The sequence below is a fragment of the Dasypus novemcinctus genome, chromosome 15 (genome assembly GCF_030445035.2).
Source record: "Dasypus novemcinctus isolate mDasNov1 chromosome 15, mDasNov1.1.hap2, whole genome shotgun sequence".
Lineage (NCBI taxonomy): Eukaryota > Metazoa > Chordata > Mammalia > Cingulata > Dasypodidae > Dasypus > Dasypus novemcinctus.
Genome location: NC_080687.1, coordinates 90,042,914 through 90,059,773, shown reverse-complemented (window position 1 = coordinate 90,059,773; position 16,860 = coordinate 90,042,914). Strand labels below are relative to the sequence as shown.

The 16,860-nt window shown below is 43.1% G+C and overlaps 1 protein-coding gene across 1 annotated transcript in view; it reads left to right on the top strand.

Moving 5' to 3' along the window:
• The first annotated feature begins 11,414 nt into the window (after positions 1-11,414).
• EPSTI1 (epithelial stromal interaction 1) overlaps positions 11,415-16,860 on the top strand; it is a 106,719-nt gene continuing 101,273 nt past the window's right edge. Inside the window, exon 1 of the mRNA XM_023590265.3 lies at positions 11,415-11,746. Coding sequence (XP_023446033.2) covers positions 11,526-11,746 — 221 coding nt within the window. The 5' untranslated portion in view covers positions 11,415-11,525. The remainder of the gene's footprint in view (positions 11,747-16,860) is intronic.

Here is a 16,860-nt window from a genome sequence, read left to right as displayed (position 1 = left end):
TAACGCCTTGAGCTACGCCCATTTCCCAGGTTTGGATATATTTTAAAACAAGAATGTACGGGATTTTGAAAGTGGAGTGAACAGGAACAGATTAGATGTGAGCTGTGCAGAAGGAAAGGAGTCAAGAATGGCATCGAGTTTTTGCCTCAACAGCTGAAAGAATGGAGGGACCATTAGCTGGAAAGGGGGAGGCTGTGAGAGGAGATTGTCTGGCAGTGGTAAGGAAGAGGGGTGTTGTCATGAGCTCACTTTGCACATGTTAAAATTGAAAAGCCTATTAGGGGAAACGGATGTGGCTCCAGTGATTGGGCTCCCATCTAGCATATTTTCAAAGCCTCAGAACTGTAAGCTTTCACCTTAGTAAATTCCTTTTATAAAAGTTAACCCATTTCTGGTATTTTGCATTGGCAACCCTTGGCAAACTAAAACAGTCTCCCAACTGGCCTCTGCATCCATCCTTGCTTTCCTTCAGTCTATTCTCAGCATACCAGTCAGAGTGATCTTGTTAAAACATGTTAGATCATGCCACTCCTCTGCAAAACAGAAATCCTCCAAATGCTTCCCATCTCCTACAGAATGAAAGACAGAAGCTTCACTATGACTTAAAAGGCCCTATATGTTTTGGCCTCTATGTTATGTTGCTTAGGACACGTTGGTCTTTTGTTATTGTTTATCACTCAGGTGCCCTCCTACCTCAAGTTCTTTGAGTTCAATTCTCTTTTCTCAAGGCTAATATTCTGTGGGGTTTCCACATGAGGCCCCAATAGATGTTTATGATCTACTTCAATTTTTTTTTTTTGGGGGGCATCTATTTTGATTCTTCAGTGCCTGTATCATACTCGTTGTTAAATCTTTTGATTATCAACACATCTCTGAAATGCTCTCCCTGTGCTACCACCTCCTTCAGATCTTTTCTGAGAAGTCACATGAAGACCTTCCCAGCTACCCTGTCTAAAAGTTCACATATCCATTCTCTTGCCCAGTTTCATTCTTCTCCTTGGTACTTTATATCACTTATTCACTGTGTAACAAATTACCCCAACATGTAGTGGCTTAAAAATACTTTGTTCTTTTTTTTTTTTTTTTAGGGAGGTACCAGGGACCTGAACCTGGGAACTTGTACAAAGAATTCAGTTTCTCCAACTACTGAGCTTCACCTGTACCCTAGTATTTCTATTGTTTTCTGTCTAAACTGGCAGTGTGTCAGCAAGTATAATTCTTTTTACAACTTTGAGGATTTTCTAAGAATCTTATTGGGATTCGTTCCATTAGACAAAAACCACATTCTGGATTTTGTCTTTGGTAGGCTTCTGCTGAGACTGCTGAAGGACAACACACTTAAGCTTCTTAGAAGTCTTATTCTTTGGCTGATTGAGTCCCTGAAGCACTGCCTTAGAGCTTTCTGATGTCTTATCAATGAAATTAACAGTCACTCTCTCAACTTCCTCCTTAGACCACAATTTGATCTTTTTCCAGGAGCTGTTATTTAATTTATCATAGTTTGCCATTTGGAGAGGCTGGGAAGTTTTAAAACCAGCAGGACCTCACTCCTTTTTAATAGTCATTCTTTTTAATTTATCTCCTTTCTCTTGCATTTTACTATGAGCAGCAAAAAGAAAGCAGGTGGGGAGCCTCGTTTGCTAGCTTACTCGGTTCACTAGGTACATTTTCTCATTTCCATGTTACCGCAGGTGACAGTGTTGCTAAACTTTCTACCACCACATAGCAAGGATCCCTTATTCTACAAGCCCAAATAATATTTTCTTTAATCTTTCACTAGCAGCCTCCTCAAAGGCTATCAGGCTAACAGGCTCTTCAATGCTCTAAACTTTTGCTAGCACTTTCTACAAAGTCCCTCCAGCTTCCACCCACTGACCAGTTTCAAAGCCAAGCACATATTTTTATTTTTTGTTAGGCTGCACCACACATAAAGGTACCACAATTTGTAGTAGTTATCTACTGTTGCATAGCAAATTGCTCCAATATTTAGTGGCTTGACATAACAATATTACTTATTGTTATATACACATATATACAATTATACGTGTATTATCTTACACAGTTTCTGTATGTCAGGTATTTGGAAATAACTTAGCCAGGTGATTCTCACCGAGGAGGTTGCAGTCAAAATTTGGGGGGAGGTGGGGAATGTAATTATCTGAAGGTTTGCCTGCCTGGAGGATCCACTTCTAAGATGACTTGACTGAATCAGCTATTGGCAGGGGTGCCTCAGAACTTTGCTCGGTGGGTGCTGCCATAGGGCTGATTGAATAGATCCAGAGTGAGGATTCTAAGAGCTTGCAAAGTGAAAATCTTAATGTCTTTTATGTACTAGCCTTAGAAATCACACTGTTCATTTCTCCAATACTCTCTGGGTTATACAGTTTGGCCTATTCATTGTGGGAGGCACCTACACACATGCAGAATTCTCGAAGCAAGAATCATTGGAAACCATCTTGGAATCTGGCTACTACAGTACTTACTATATAACACACTGCATATCTTACTTATTTTCCTGCTAGTTATCCATCTCCCGTTGCACTAGCTTAAAAGCTTCATTGTGGCAAGAAGTTTTGACCATGTTATTCACTGTTCTCTCCCCAGTCCCTGGAACAGTGTCTGGTATATTCTAGGTACTCAAATATTTTTTGAATGACTGAATTAGACTATATTTCTTGGTCTCTCTCATAACTTGTTCGACCATGTAACTAAGTTTTGGCCAATGGGATGTGAGCAAAGTGGTAAGTGCAGTTTTTAGGTTGTACCCTTAAAGAGAATGGGCTTGCTCTCCAGTTCCCTTTTCCCCCTTATCACAGCCTGGATTGTGTACCTGCTGGAGGCAGATAAGGGCCACACCCTAGAGAAGGCAGAGCAACAAGACAGGAGAAGCCTGCACCCCGGGCACCATGGAAACACCATTCCAGCTTTGGCCTGCCTATGCCTAGACTATTACCTGGGAGGAAGCTCCTAAGCCATTTAAAAGAACCAGCTGTTTTAAATCTCTGCTGTTGGGAATTGAATTTTGTTCCTCACAAAAGGCATGCCTAGGTCCCAACCCCTGATCCTGTGGGTGGGAACCTACTTGTAAGTAGGACCTTTGATGATGTTATCATTTAAGGTGTACCCAAACTGAATGAGGGCCGTCTTAAATCCAACATGGCTGAATGCCTGAGTCCTTATTAGCAAAGGAAATTGGATAAAGAAAGGGGAGCTACAGGAGAAGCAAAGAGCTGGAAGTCAGTGGGACCTAGAAGAGAAAGGAAAAGACACTGCCATGTGCATTGCCATGTGACAGAAAAGTCAGGAAGTCCAAAAATTGCTGACCAGCCGGAAGATATCAACCCAAGAGGAAGCAAGACTTCTAGTCTCTGAAACCATGGGCCAATAAATTCCTGTTGTTAAGTCAACCCATTAAATGGCATTTTCTTTAGCAGCCAAGAAACTGAAACATTTACTATTGCAGCTGAACTATAGTTTAACTCACATAAGCAATATGAGTGACAGGAGATAGAAGTCCAAGGAGGCCTGAGAATGCAAGTAAGATATTGGCCAAGAAGGACACAGAGAATGACAAGTATAGTATCTCCTAATAGATAGTATTGCATTGCAAGAATATAACACAATATATTCATGTATTGCTTTTTAAAAAATTATTGAAGTATATCTTTCATGCATGAGCATAAATAAATAATAAGTGAAGAGTAAAAGTTGTGAACTTACAAAACAAACATGCATAACATAATACAGGGCTCCTATACATCACCCCACCACCCATACCTTGCATTGTTGTGAAAGATTTGTAACAAATTATGAAAGAGCATCTTCATCATGTATTGTTGATAGGCATCGAGGAGTTTCTGGTTTTACACTCATGAATAATGCTGATATGAAAATTCTTATATTAGAATTTTGGTGAATACATGTACATAGCTCTGTTGGATATAACTAGCAGTAGAATGGCTGGATATGAAAATCTTCAATCTTAGAGGATTTTTTGAAGTAGTTTCCAAAAGTGTATTCTTCTTTACAAGCCCATGTCCTTGCCAGCAATAGCACTTTCTATTTCACCTTAGCCATTCTTTAAGTATGCAGTTATCTTGTTGCGGTTTCAATTTGCAATTCCCCCATGACTAATAAAGTTGAGCTTCTTTTCATATGATTTATTGGCTATTTGGATATCTCTTTGTGTGAGGTGCTTGTTCAAGAATTTATCTAGATTACTTTTTCAAAATTGTTTAGGTAATAATGATCACTACATTTATTGAGGCTACTACGTTTGATACATGGTACTTAGCACTGTTGTTCATATCTGTTATATGCAATACTCATCAATGGGTTTTATGTCTATTATTCCCACTTTTCAGTTGAAGAAACAGAGGCACTGAGATATACAGTAATAGTAATTTGCCCAAGGTCCCTCAGTTGTACCTGGCAGACTGGAGATCTAAACACAGGTCCATCTGACAAAGCCTGAGCCTGAGAGGCAAATCCTTGGTAGATTACAAAGGAATCATTCGCTTTCCAGAGACTGCATGTTGCTTCATCATATTAAGCATTCCCATCATCCTTCCTTTGTCATGGATTGTTTTAACGGTACCTCAAGAAAAAGGGGCCTAGAGAAGAAACAAAGAACCTCAGGTAGGCAACGGGGGGCCACCCAGAAGTCTTTTTTTAAAAAGTAGTTTTATTGAGATATATTCACATACCTTACAATCTCTACCCAGAAGAGTCTTGATGCTAACCAGTGTGTTACACCTTTGGGGAATTCCAACCCAGAATCCTAGTCTAGGAAGCACCCAAAGGCCATGAGGTTTCCTGATGTGACTCCTTCTCTTTGGTCAAGTCAAACAGGATACTCTTAGGCTTCATGCATAGAAATGGAACTCCTGTCAGCTTCTAGATGAATTTAGAGATGGAGCAGTGTCACAAAATGCTCAGTGTTCCCCCGTTCTGCCAACAGAGTCCCAGCTTTATTGGAGACTGCACTTCTGTGCTAGCCATTTCTATGTTGATAGGTAAAACTGTAAATTCTGCTTTATTTCTATTCTAACAGGGACTTCAAGATAAAACACACTAAGAATATATTTCTGTAATGTTTTAGCAATTGAAAGCTAAGAGCTGATGGAACTGAAGTTAAGAACTCTTTGCGTACAACTTTAAGTATTATCAGAAAGCATATATGAAGCTTTTGCGTTGACAGCTCAAACATAATAATGTTCATTTATACTGCATCAAAGTGTAATTTATGAACTGTTTGTGCATATGTTATCTCATTTTGCCCTCAAAAACTCCTAAAAAGTAAATACCAAAGCTCTGAGAGTTTTCAAAGCTTTCTGAGGTCTCACAACTCTTTTTTTTTTTTTTTTAGGAGATACTGGGGATTGAACCCAGGATCTTGTATATGGGAAGCAGGCACTTAACCACTTGAGCTACATCCACTCCCTGTCAAAACTCTTAAATGACTCTGCCAGATCTCAAGGTAAGGTCTTCTGCCTTTGTGTCCTCTACTTTTTTCCCTACACTGCATGTCACATTACACATCTGGTGATGTTTACAAAGGACTGTGAATGCTTACAAAAGAGTTGGGGTAGAGTTAAAACATCAGAGGAATCAGGAGTTCCCTAAGATAGGACACTTTTGGAAAAGGCACAGTGATTGGGTAAAAAAGGAACAGTGTCCTAAAAAGTTTCTTTTGGGTTAATGGGGAAGGCTACCACAGCCAAAGAAACCCTAAGGGGGAACTCCCTGCCAGAGCCACCGACAGAGTCTTCAGAAGTTCCCCCAAAGTTCAGGGAGATTCCTTCCACTCCCTGTAGCCAGAGAGATCTTTTTTAATTTTTTTAAATTAAAAAACAATTTTAATTGTATTTTTTTGAACATACAACATCACGAAAAATGTTACATTAAAAAATATAAAAGGTTCCCACATACCCCACCCTCCACCCCCCCAGAGAGATCTTATGACAGCTGCAATTGTTAGAATCCAGAAATTACAGCTGCTATCTAGTCCTCAGATTTGAATTTACAAACAAGGAAATTCAGCCACCTAGTAGAGGAAAGAAAATATAATTTCAAGCACATTTTCTACATTCTCATTTCCCCCAAGTGACAATGCCATTGCTTTCAGAAAAACAGAGGGGAAAAATAGGTATCTTTCCATTTTTATGTTAAATAGAATTCTATGTACTACACTATGAAAATCACTTTTTAAACACTGTTGAAGAAAAGGAATTCTTTATTTAGCACTGTTGCTAGTCACAAATTTTTGACAAGTTAGATAAAGTACTGTTAGTGCAGAAATCATTTGATCATATAATTACAGGGACAATATTTGAGTGTTAAGGCTTTTATTAATAATGATGGATTTAGAAACTTTGACATGACAAATTTGGGTTTGGAAAATACATAGCTGCTCATTGGGAAAATTATAATAGATGAAACATTTCAAATTCTGAATTTTGTCAAATATATTTTGTCATAATCATCTTTGAAAAAAGTGAAAAGACAGACTTGGAAAGAGGTGAACCCAAATCAAGTTCCGGACTCTGCCATTAATTTGTTACACAATACTTAACTTCTCAAAGTTTCTGTTTCCTCATGACTAAAATGAGAAGGTTAGATGATCTTAAGCATAGGGAGAGAAGAACACGGTTTTTCCTGTTGACCACTGTAGCTTGAGTCGGACACAGTTAGTGCTTTATGGTCAACATTCAGTACGTATTTCTTGTGTGAACTTAGGGGGCCTTACAATTGTTATGTTCCCTAATTCTATGGTAGAAATTTGAAGAATTTAAAAAAATGTGAAATTGTTGCAATATAAATATGCTTATTTGTGAAGCACATCAACTGAGGAGCTGGCAAGTTTTAGGTGATTTTTAAGTAACCTCATTGTTAGAAAAGAAAAAAGACACTGTAAGACAACTGCTACTGTAAATCTTCTGGATTAGTCTAACTTTCTACTAAAGAATTAAATTTAAAGAAGAATGACCTTTTAGAATTTTTAGAAAGTATGATTTTCCAATTAAGAAACTTTATGATAAGTAAAAGCTTAGTGTATATGTGTCTCTATCTCTATATACTTAATCATACAGATGAAGGGGTCAATAAGGCAACAAACTTAAAAATCAGATATTTTCATATATTTCCTTGGGAGATAAAGACACAATTGCACAACTGGACTTGTTAGCATTAGACCAAATTGGTGAAGGTTCTTTCTGAATTGATCTTATTTTGTAAAGTTCATTTGGCTAACTAAAATTACCCATTATGCTCCTGAATAGTCATTTCCCTAAAAATGTCTCATTTTAAAACATTTTCCTTTGCACATCTTTTTGAATCCTTTTCTTTTCACTCAGCTTCCCTCTTCCCCAACCAAAATGTCTTTTGCTCAGATCACTCATTCACCTAAAGGAATGTATAAATTATTATTTCCTCGAGGAGTTATATTTTGAAAGAAAACTATTTCCCAAATGAATCTCTAAGTGGCCAAATTTCAGGCAATTTCACAATCTTACTAGAACTCAGGTCTTCTCAATGCCCCTTAAAACATATTTCTAGGTAATTGTCTAGTAGAGTTGTTTTTCAAACTTCCAAAACTATGGAACTCTTACTTCAAACAAAATAGTAGGTAACAGTCCAGTGTATAAAAGAGATAACGACTAAACTCCGCTTGAATGGAGGTTGGGGTCCAGAACTTTCCCACTGGCCCCTGTTCCTCCCCACCATCCATGGCACAGCCCAGATCAAACCCTTGCTAAAGGCCAGCCTATATTCTCACACAAATGGACAGAGAATGGGTGACACACAGGAAAATAACCCACTTTCTCTCAGGCTTGCTAAAGGACTCTGAGATGTCTACTACAATAATAAATCCCACTCACTTTTTAAACAGTTTTGAGAATGTGACACAACGAGCAGTGAATAAACAATTTAGATTTTGCCTATTATCCTCTACCTTCTGGGTGACACATTGCTGTGTTATGTGTAAAACAAGTATACTCAACTAAATATATTTCTAAAGTCACATCGCTGTTACTAGTTCCTTAAGGAGAGCTGGTTTCCCCCTAATTTTGGGTTTTCCCCTACTAGAACTTTGTTATTTTAATCCAACCACTAAAATAACTGAGACAAAAATTCCAGTGGTATTTTTCCAACAGAAAAGATTTTGAAGATGATGTCCCCTTCAGAAGGACCACACCGGTCCCCTTCTCACCAAATTACAGATCTGCATTTCTCACCCTGCAGGCACCTCAAACCTAAAGTTCCCAAACCGGCCCCTCCTCCCGGTTAATGGATAAAGGTGCTGCCACCTACTCAGTCACAAAGCTAGAATTTTAAAACCTAGCACACAACAACCACCCATTACTGGAGTGGTAAGCTCGGCATAGTATACAGACTAGGGTGTCTCAACCTCTACACGACTGACATTTGGGGCAGGGTAACTCTTTGTTGGGGGGTGCTGTCCTGCGCACTGTAGGATGTTTACCAGCAGCCCTGGCCTCTACCCAGCTGATGCCAGGAGCCGACTCCACCAGGTGTGGCAAACAAAAATGCAGAAAAAATAGTCTCCAGGCATTGCCAAAAGTCCACACTGGGGCAAAAGCAACATCTCAACAGAACCGCTGATGCAGGTTATGTTGTGCATTCCTCACAACGACCCCATAAGGGAGATGCTGTACCTCAGTTCCACACTACACAGATGAGGGAACTAGCCTCAGAGAAAGCAAGAGACTTGCCCACAGTCACGTGGCCACTCCATGGCAAAGCTGGGATTCAAACCCAAGTCTTCCTGACTGCTTAGTACTGTCAAAGCCATCTCTCCTTCTCTCTGCTGCCTTCGGGCTCCATTCTCCCTTGCATCTAGCCACGTTAATCCTTCATTTGGAATGTCTGGATTCTGACCCCTGCTTTCCATCTCCCAGGTTACTGACTTAGTTTAGGACTTTATTTCTTACCTAGATTGTAAGAACTAGGCTCTCAATTTATCTCCCTGATTTCAGCCTCTTCATCTTTCAATCTCCCTTTCAGATTGCTAGCAGAGCTGGCTTTCTCAAACAGATATTAACACATTACTTCCCTATTTGAAAAATCTGTGCTTTCCACATTGCCTACAGCAGTGGTTCCCAAAGGGTGGCCCCTGGACCAGCAAGACATGCAAATCCTTAGGTCCCACCCCAGATCGATTGAATCGGGCACTAGGGTTAGAGTCCAGAAATCCATGTCTAACACGCCCTCTCGGGGGTTCTGATGCATGATGCATGTTGAGAACCTCTGCCCTATTTGACTGGCATAGAAGCCCTGACTTCCTTTTCTACCTTTTCTCCTCCTGTCCCACCTCACACAATTGCCCACCCTCCAACACTGAGCTTTCACTAGACATCAAACCTTTAATATTTCTCTTCTAAGTACTGATCACATAAGCAAGACTGCCCCCAGATCCTAAGTGGCTGGCAGACCCACAGCAGTGGTGCCCCAGCCACAGCACACTGCCTGGAGTTGTGTACACACCTCTGCCAGCGAGTCTCCTTCTTTCTGGTGACTTCCTATGTCTTTTTTTTAGGAGGTCCCGGGGATTGAACCCTGGATGTCATATATGGGAAAGAGGCACTCAACCTCTGAGCAACATCTGCTCCCCAATAGGAGTTTTTTTGGTTTGTTTGTTTGCTTGTTTTTAGGGGGTACCAGAGATTGATCCCAGGACCTGGTACATGGGAAGCAGGCACTCAACCACTGAGCTATACCCACACCCCCTCCTAGGTCGTCTGTGGCTCACACTCCAGTGTCTCTTTTCTTTCCTCTTTTTTTTTTTTTTAGATTTATTTATTTATTTCTCTCCCCTTCCCCTTCATCCCCCCACCCCCACCCCAGTTGTCTGTTCTCCGTGTCTATTTGCTGCGTCTTCTTTGTCTGCTTCTGTTGTTGTCAGTGGCACGCGAATCTGTGTCTCTTTTTGTTGAGTCATCTTGTTGTGTCAGCTCTCCGTGTGTGCGGCACCATTCCTGGGCAGGCTGCGCTTCCTTTCGCGCTGGGCGGCTCTCCTTACGGAGCGCGCTCCTTGCACGTGGGGCTCCCCTACGTGGGGACACCCCCGCGTGGCAGGGCGCTCCTTGTGCGCATCAGCACTGCTCATGGGCCAGCTGCACACGGGTCAAGGAGGCCCGGGGTTTGAACCGTGGACCTCCCATGTGGTAGATGGACGCCCTAACCACTGGGCCAAGTCCTCTGCCCCAGTGTCTCTTTTCTAATTCATGGGAGGGCTAACCCCTTGATTCCCTGTGCTGCCACTAGCCTTATCCATCTCCTGTTAATTCACTTCTTCTGTGGTGGCATTAGCATTTACCTGCCTCTTAGAATACAGGTGTGTGAAGGATGAGCTCTCACTCATCTTCGGATGCCCAGCATTGGGGAAGGGGCGACCAGCTGGACACAGAAAACCATCCGGGAGCTTTTTAGGAATATGGATGCTGGGACCTACCCTCGGACCTATGGAAATACATCTCTTCAAATCTGTATTTTTAAAAGCCCCACACCATAGTGAAATTATAGCTCAATGCCCTAATTTAATGCCTAAATTATTACTAATCCATCTTTTATTATCAGCTAAATATTTAATCACTATTTCTTTTTTTTTCTGTTTTTTTTTAATTGACTTTGTAATAATATTACATTAAAAATATATATGTGAGGTCCCATTCAACCCCACCCCCCCACCCCCCCCTCTCCCCCCCCCCCCAGCAACACTCGTTCCCATCATCATGACACATCCATTGGATTTGGTAAGTACATCTTTGGGCACCTCTGCACCTCATAGACAATGGTCCACATCATGGCCCATACTCTCCTCCATTCCATCCAGTGGGCCCTGTGAGGATTTACAATGTCCGTAATCACTATTTCTTGAATGGCTGGTCAATCACCTAGCAAGGCTGCCTGAAGAATCACTCCTACCTACCCCTTCAGCTTGCTTCTCTAGCTTTTGATTTCATTTTCCATTTCCTTTAACTTGAGAGTATCAAAAAGCAAAAATATTCCCTGGAAAAGGGAGTATTTTGTTTATATGATTCCAATTGTTGGCTTAACCTCCGGTGACTCAAGGTTAAACTATTTTATCGAGCCATCGCTCACCGTCTCACACATCCAGCGGTAACCTCAAATTAGGGGTGCCTGGCGAACAGCCCCCCAAATTCCCTTCGAGATGCAAGGCACCCTGTTGGCCACTCGCTCCCGAGGCGGCCGGGCTGATCCTGGGGGTCCCCATTAGCCTCTAGGGCGGTCGTGAGCCTCTCGACGGACTCACCTGGAGCGCAGGCTCCCCGCGGGCGCGGCCTGTCACCTGCGAGGAGGTCAAAGGGCGCCACCCTGAGAGTGGAAGGAGACGCTCCCCCCGGCGGCGCAGGGCGGGCTGGGAGCGAGAAATCGAAACTCAGCTGTTAAAACCGCTGCCCCTGCGTGCAGAATCGCCCTCGAGGCCCGCCGAGCGGCCGCGCCCCGTCCCTCCCGCGGCCGCGGCGACCCGGCGCGGGGCCATGTACAGCCGCAGCAAGGTGCTGGCGCCCGGGCTCGGCGCCCCCCGCCCGGCCCCGGAGCCCTCGGGGAGCCGCCCGGAGCCCTCGGGGAGCCGCCCGGAGCCCTCGGGGAGCCGCCCGGAGCCGGGTGCCCCGCAAGGCCGGACGCGGGGTGCGGAGGCGGCCCCGGGGCGCCCTTCGCGGGAGCTGCCGGGGCGCGCGCGCCCGGGGCCTGCGGGATGGTGAGTACTCGAGGCGCCCGCGCACGCCCCAGGCGCTTAGGACGGCCGGGGCCCAGCACAGGGGTCCTCTCGTTTCCTCGTAGGGAAAGGGGGTTTATGTGCCTGAACAAAAGCCTCCGTGAACTGCTCTGTCGGTGTGAGGTTCTTTGCTCACTATCCCCTCGCCTCTCCAGAAGCGGAGCCCCGGGGAGTCTCGCGGCTTTCCCTGCAGGGTTGAAGGACAGGTGTAGAGAAACCGCCTCAGCTGCTGCCTAGTTTCCCTGGTACCTCCAGAAGTCCTACGCCAGCTGGGATGCAAAAAGTGTTCCCTTAGTTTTGAGAACTGGCGCCCTAAGTGGAATCGCCACACCAGCTGCCAGGGTAAGGGGCCAAGAAGAAATATGCTGTGGGGAAGAAGATCCAACTGCGCCTCTCGCAGCGAGCTTCCGTCCCGAGGACGCTCGCGGGTAAACGGGCCACCTAACCAGAAGGGGGCGGCGTCCCTAGGCTTTGCCCAGGAGCGGTGCTAACCACGTGTCAACAGATGCCTAGGTTTGTTCTTAGTCTTTGCGGGAAAAGGACTGCAGTTGGTATCGTGGAAATACTTATGCAAAGTGTCAGCCATCTGCTCTTCCCGCCCAATGGAATGAGCTCCTTAAGCTCAGCGGTGTGGTTTGTTTTTTGTTTTTGTTTTTTTGAGGTACCAGGGCCAGGGACCTCGTTCGTGGGAACCACTGCACACATCAGCTCCCCTGAGTTGGATGTTTCTTTTATTTGCTTGTTTTTGTTTATAAGGAGGTACCTGGAATCGAACCCAGGACCTGCTATCTGGGAAGCAGGCAGTCAACCACTTGAGCCACATCTGCTCCCCCATGACTGTTTTTGAAGTGCTTCCTCTGTGAATGAAACTGTCTAAATGGTTTTCTTTGTAGTTTCTGCTTTCTTTTTCATGAATTTCTAGTCATGTAAAAGACAAACACTGGTTGCTAAGGAACAGTATATAACCTTATGAACACTAAGCAGTAGATTTTCTTTCATCCCTTAACTTTTGAAATAATTTTTTGTTAGTACCAGGCTTAGATGGGTGGATGAACCGAGAGTATTCAAGTAGTGATTGCTTTATTTCTCTCATCAGAATAAGAGGTACCTTGTAGCAGCAGAAGCTCATCCATTTTAAGTAACCTTTGAATTTATCAGCTGTAGTATTTAATAGAGGCTGTGGATATAGAGGGGTCTCAGGGAGATGAAAAACATGCTTTGTGAATCTTTTTTTTCCTATTAAAAAGCACCTACTTAGATATAACTGTCTACTTGTAAGCCCATATCATCTCATAAACACTAGCAATCACAGCTGTCTGTTTTATTTGACTGCAAATGATCCTAAAATCTTGGTGAACCAAGTTTCTAAGAAAGGGGCAGTTTTCTGATTAATTACCTTGACCTCACCTCACTATCCTGAAGATCTCACTGCAATCTATTTGGGTTTTCTAAAAAGATTTGCAAGTAGACCTTTAGAGAGAGAACCTGGGAGAATTCATTTATCTTTCACAGAACTCTTCATTTTTTTAATGTGAACTTATTCTAGTAAGCAGAGTGTTATAAGCTGCATTTCCTTTTAGTGTTTAAAATCTAAGCTCTGGTTTGGATCTCTCTGAATTCTTCTTACATCTTCTTTAGTCACATCTACTGTTTTATCTGTTCTTACCTACCTCCTTCAATGGGAGTGGAAAACCAAGGAAAATGATTGAATAGCAAAAACATCTCAGTAAAATCAATCACAAAAAAATTAAGATTTTATTTATTTATATACTTATTTATTGGAGAAAAATTAGAAGCATTTGTTGATGGAAAATTACATTGAAAGGAACAAGAAAGTTGAGTGCTTTAAGAGTGAAGCTTGGGAAGCAGATTTGGCTCATCTGATAGAGTGTCTGCCTACCACATGGGAGGTCCAGGGTTCAAACCCTGAGCCTCTTTGACCCTTGTGGAGCTGGCCCAGTCCCATTGCTGGTGTGCACAAGGAGTGCCCTGCCACGCAGGGGTGTCCCCCGTGTAGGGGAGTCCCATGTGCAAGGAGTGTGCCCCGCAAGGAGAGTCGCCCCACACAGAAAGAGTGCAGCCTGCCCAGGAATGGCGTGGCACATATGGAGAGCTGACGCAGCAAGATGACACAACAAAAAGAGACACAGATTCCTGGTGCCACTGACAAGAATACAGGTGGACACAGAACACAGCGAATGGACAAAGAGCAGACAACGGGGACGGGGGGGGGGGGGGGCGGGAGGGGGCAGAAATTTTAAAAAAAGAGCGAAGCTTGTTTTCTTTTACTCTTGGTATGAGCTTATTTATATGGTAAAGGATTGAAATTTAACCGTGTTTTGTGTACATCCTTCCATTTGTTTGTAAGGGAAGCCCCAGAGTGTGTGGATTAGGAGCTTGGGCTGTGACACCAGGCGGATTCGAGTTCAAGTTCTGATACTACCATTACTAGCTCTCTCAACTGCAACAAGATGCTTAGCTATTCTAATAGCTATTCTAGTAATACCAGCTTCATAAAGTTCTTTTATGTGTGTAACTTCATGCCTGCTGAAAGCAAATAAGCAGATCATTCTGGGTGGTGTCAACCTTGAATTCACTTAACAATGTTTATTGACCAAGTGCTATGCTAAGTCACCAAGTAGTGGAGTGTTTGTCCCTTGTAAAAACACATTGATTTAAAACACCTACTTACATATAAATAAGCTGCACTAGTAAACATCTGTGGCAATCTGTCCATTTTAAATGATTCCCAAGGATTTCTGATAGACTCTCAGGCAAAGCTGAGTTCTTGACAGTATTCAGAGGTAAATAAATGTATTTGCTAATTCATATTAGCCTTCCCAATAGTTTTGGTTAGTGATTTTTGTCTTGCCATATGTATCATAAACTATCTACATAGACTTAAAGAAAAAAAAATCTTACACAGAATTCTAATTCAAAGTAATCCTTTACCCTCCTTTTAAATATTTTGCTTATTTGTAAACCTCTTAGAGTAACAGACCACATCTAGAGAAATACAACACTGAGGTAAGGATTCAGCCAAAGGCACTTTGACCTGGGAAGCGGACTTGGCCCATCTGTCTACCACATGGGAGGTCCTGGTTAGGGCATCTGTCTACCACATGGGAGGTCCGCGGTTCAAACCCTGGGCCTCCTTGACACATCTGGAACTGGCCCATGCGCAGTGCTGATGTGCGCAAGGAGTGCCGTGCCACGCAGGGGTGTCCCCCTTGTAGGGGAGCCCCTCGTGCAAGGAGTGCGCCCTGTAAGGAGAGCTGCCCTGTAAGGAGAGCTGCCCAGCGCGAAAGATATTTCAACCTGTCCAGGAATGGCGCCGCATACACAGAGAGCTGACACAACAAGATGACGCAACAAAAAGGAGACACAGATTCCCGTGCCGCTGACAACAGAAGAGGACAAAAGAACACATGGCAAATGAACACAGAGAACAGACAACTGGGGTGGGCGGGGAAGGGGAGAGAAATAATAAATAAAAATAAATCTTTAAAAACAAACAAAAAACAAAGGCGTTTTGACCTGGCCTTCCCCAATTCTGGGAACAGGCTCTTTTTCAATAGTAAAGCAGGGTTCACTTTATTCAGATACTAGTCTAGAACCTTACCTGGAGGTGGTTTTTAGCTTGGAGCTGTTTAAAGGAAATTCTGAAAATGAACCTGTATTGTAGAATTTTACTGTAACATTAACTTCAACATAATTATATGCAAAATTCAGTTTACCAGAGCAAATCTGTGGTTTACTTTATACTGAGCTCTTTAGAAATTTAAAGATGAGCAATAATAAGAGCAGACAGAGTGTTTCTACATGAAAGTATGTTGCAAACATTCACTCTTTCAGTCTTCACAGCTACCCTACAATAAGAGGATTTCTAGCTCTGGGCACTTCCTTTAAAATATAGGAACAAATAACAAGTATTCAACAAAAGAGATGCCCTTATAAAGTTTATGTCTAATCCCTGGGGCAGATATTGATCAGATAATTGCACAAATAATTCTTTACAAGTACTATAAAGGAAAGTCACGGCCTGAGCTAGCCTTGGGAGCAGGCAAAGCTTTCCCAAGAGGTGATATTTGAGCTGAGGTCTTCCAGAACAATAAGGAGTTCAAACAGCTTCTGTGGCAACCAGGGAAGCATGCTGTTCAGACTCCTTTAAAAGGCCCCACTGCAGAGAGCAAGTTGACTGGCCAGCCCCAGTGGCCACCCCTTTGCTCTCACCACACCCTGTGCTTACCTGAGGTCTGAGCATGGCAGAGGACTGGGGACTGCCATTTCTGGCCCATGCGGGACTCCTCTCCTGGGCAGTTTGGCTTGAGGACTCCCAACTGGCCTGCCCCAAGATTTTCTTGGTAGTGTGCAGCAGTCTTCCAACCCAGTCATCCCTCTTTCTCTCCTTTCACAGGGCTCAGACCTGAGGCATGGTTTCAAGGCTTTCCCTGCTCATCGCTCCTCCCTTCCCTTTTATCCTTCACAGGTGTCCCCCACTATATCTGTTGCATGTTTTCTTCCATCTTAGTTCTGCTCTTGGAGGACTCAAACTGCTCCAGCCTCTAAGGTACCCCAACCACCGCAGCTTAGGCATGCTACTTCATGCCCATTGTTGGGCACTGCAGGTGTGTATTGGGAAAACCTGCTTTCTTTTCTTCTTTCGGGCTGTGTGTCCTTTCTTGGTGCCAGGGGACATTCCAATTTCAGGGCTTCTCATTAGCTTATTGGGCTTAGGGAAGGAAAATACCTTAGTAAATGGCACTTTTCCTTTCCCTTTAGTTCCAGACTCTCAAGGGAGAGTAAGGGGAGAAGAGAAGTAGGTTTGGTAAGACCTCTTACTAGTGGCTTCCAATCCCATAATTTTCTCTTTCCCCCTTAAAGAGCATTATGTTACATTACTATTAAAAATGTTGAAAATACAAAGTGGGAGATATGGCAATATAGTCAACAAGTTGTAGTAATAGTTCAGTTTTTACAAACATCACTCTTTAATAATTATTATGTATATTCCGAAAGCCTGATGATTTCTTATGTCAAAGACAGAATATCGAAAACTTCCTAAATAATTTTTTTGACTCACCTTGTTTGAGTCT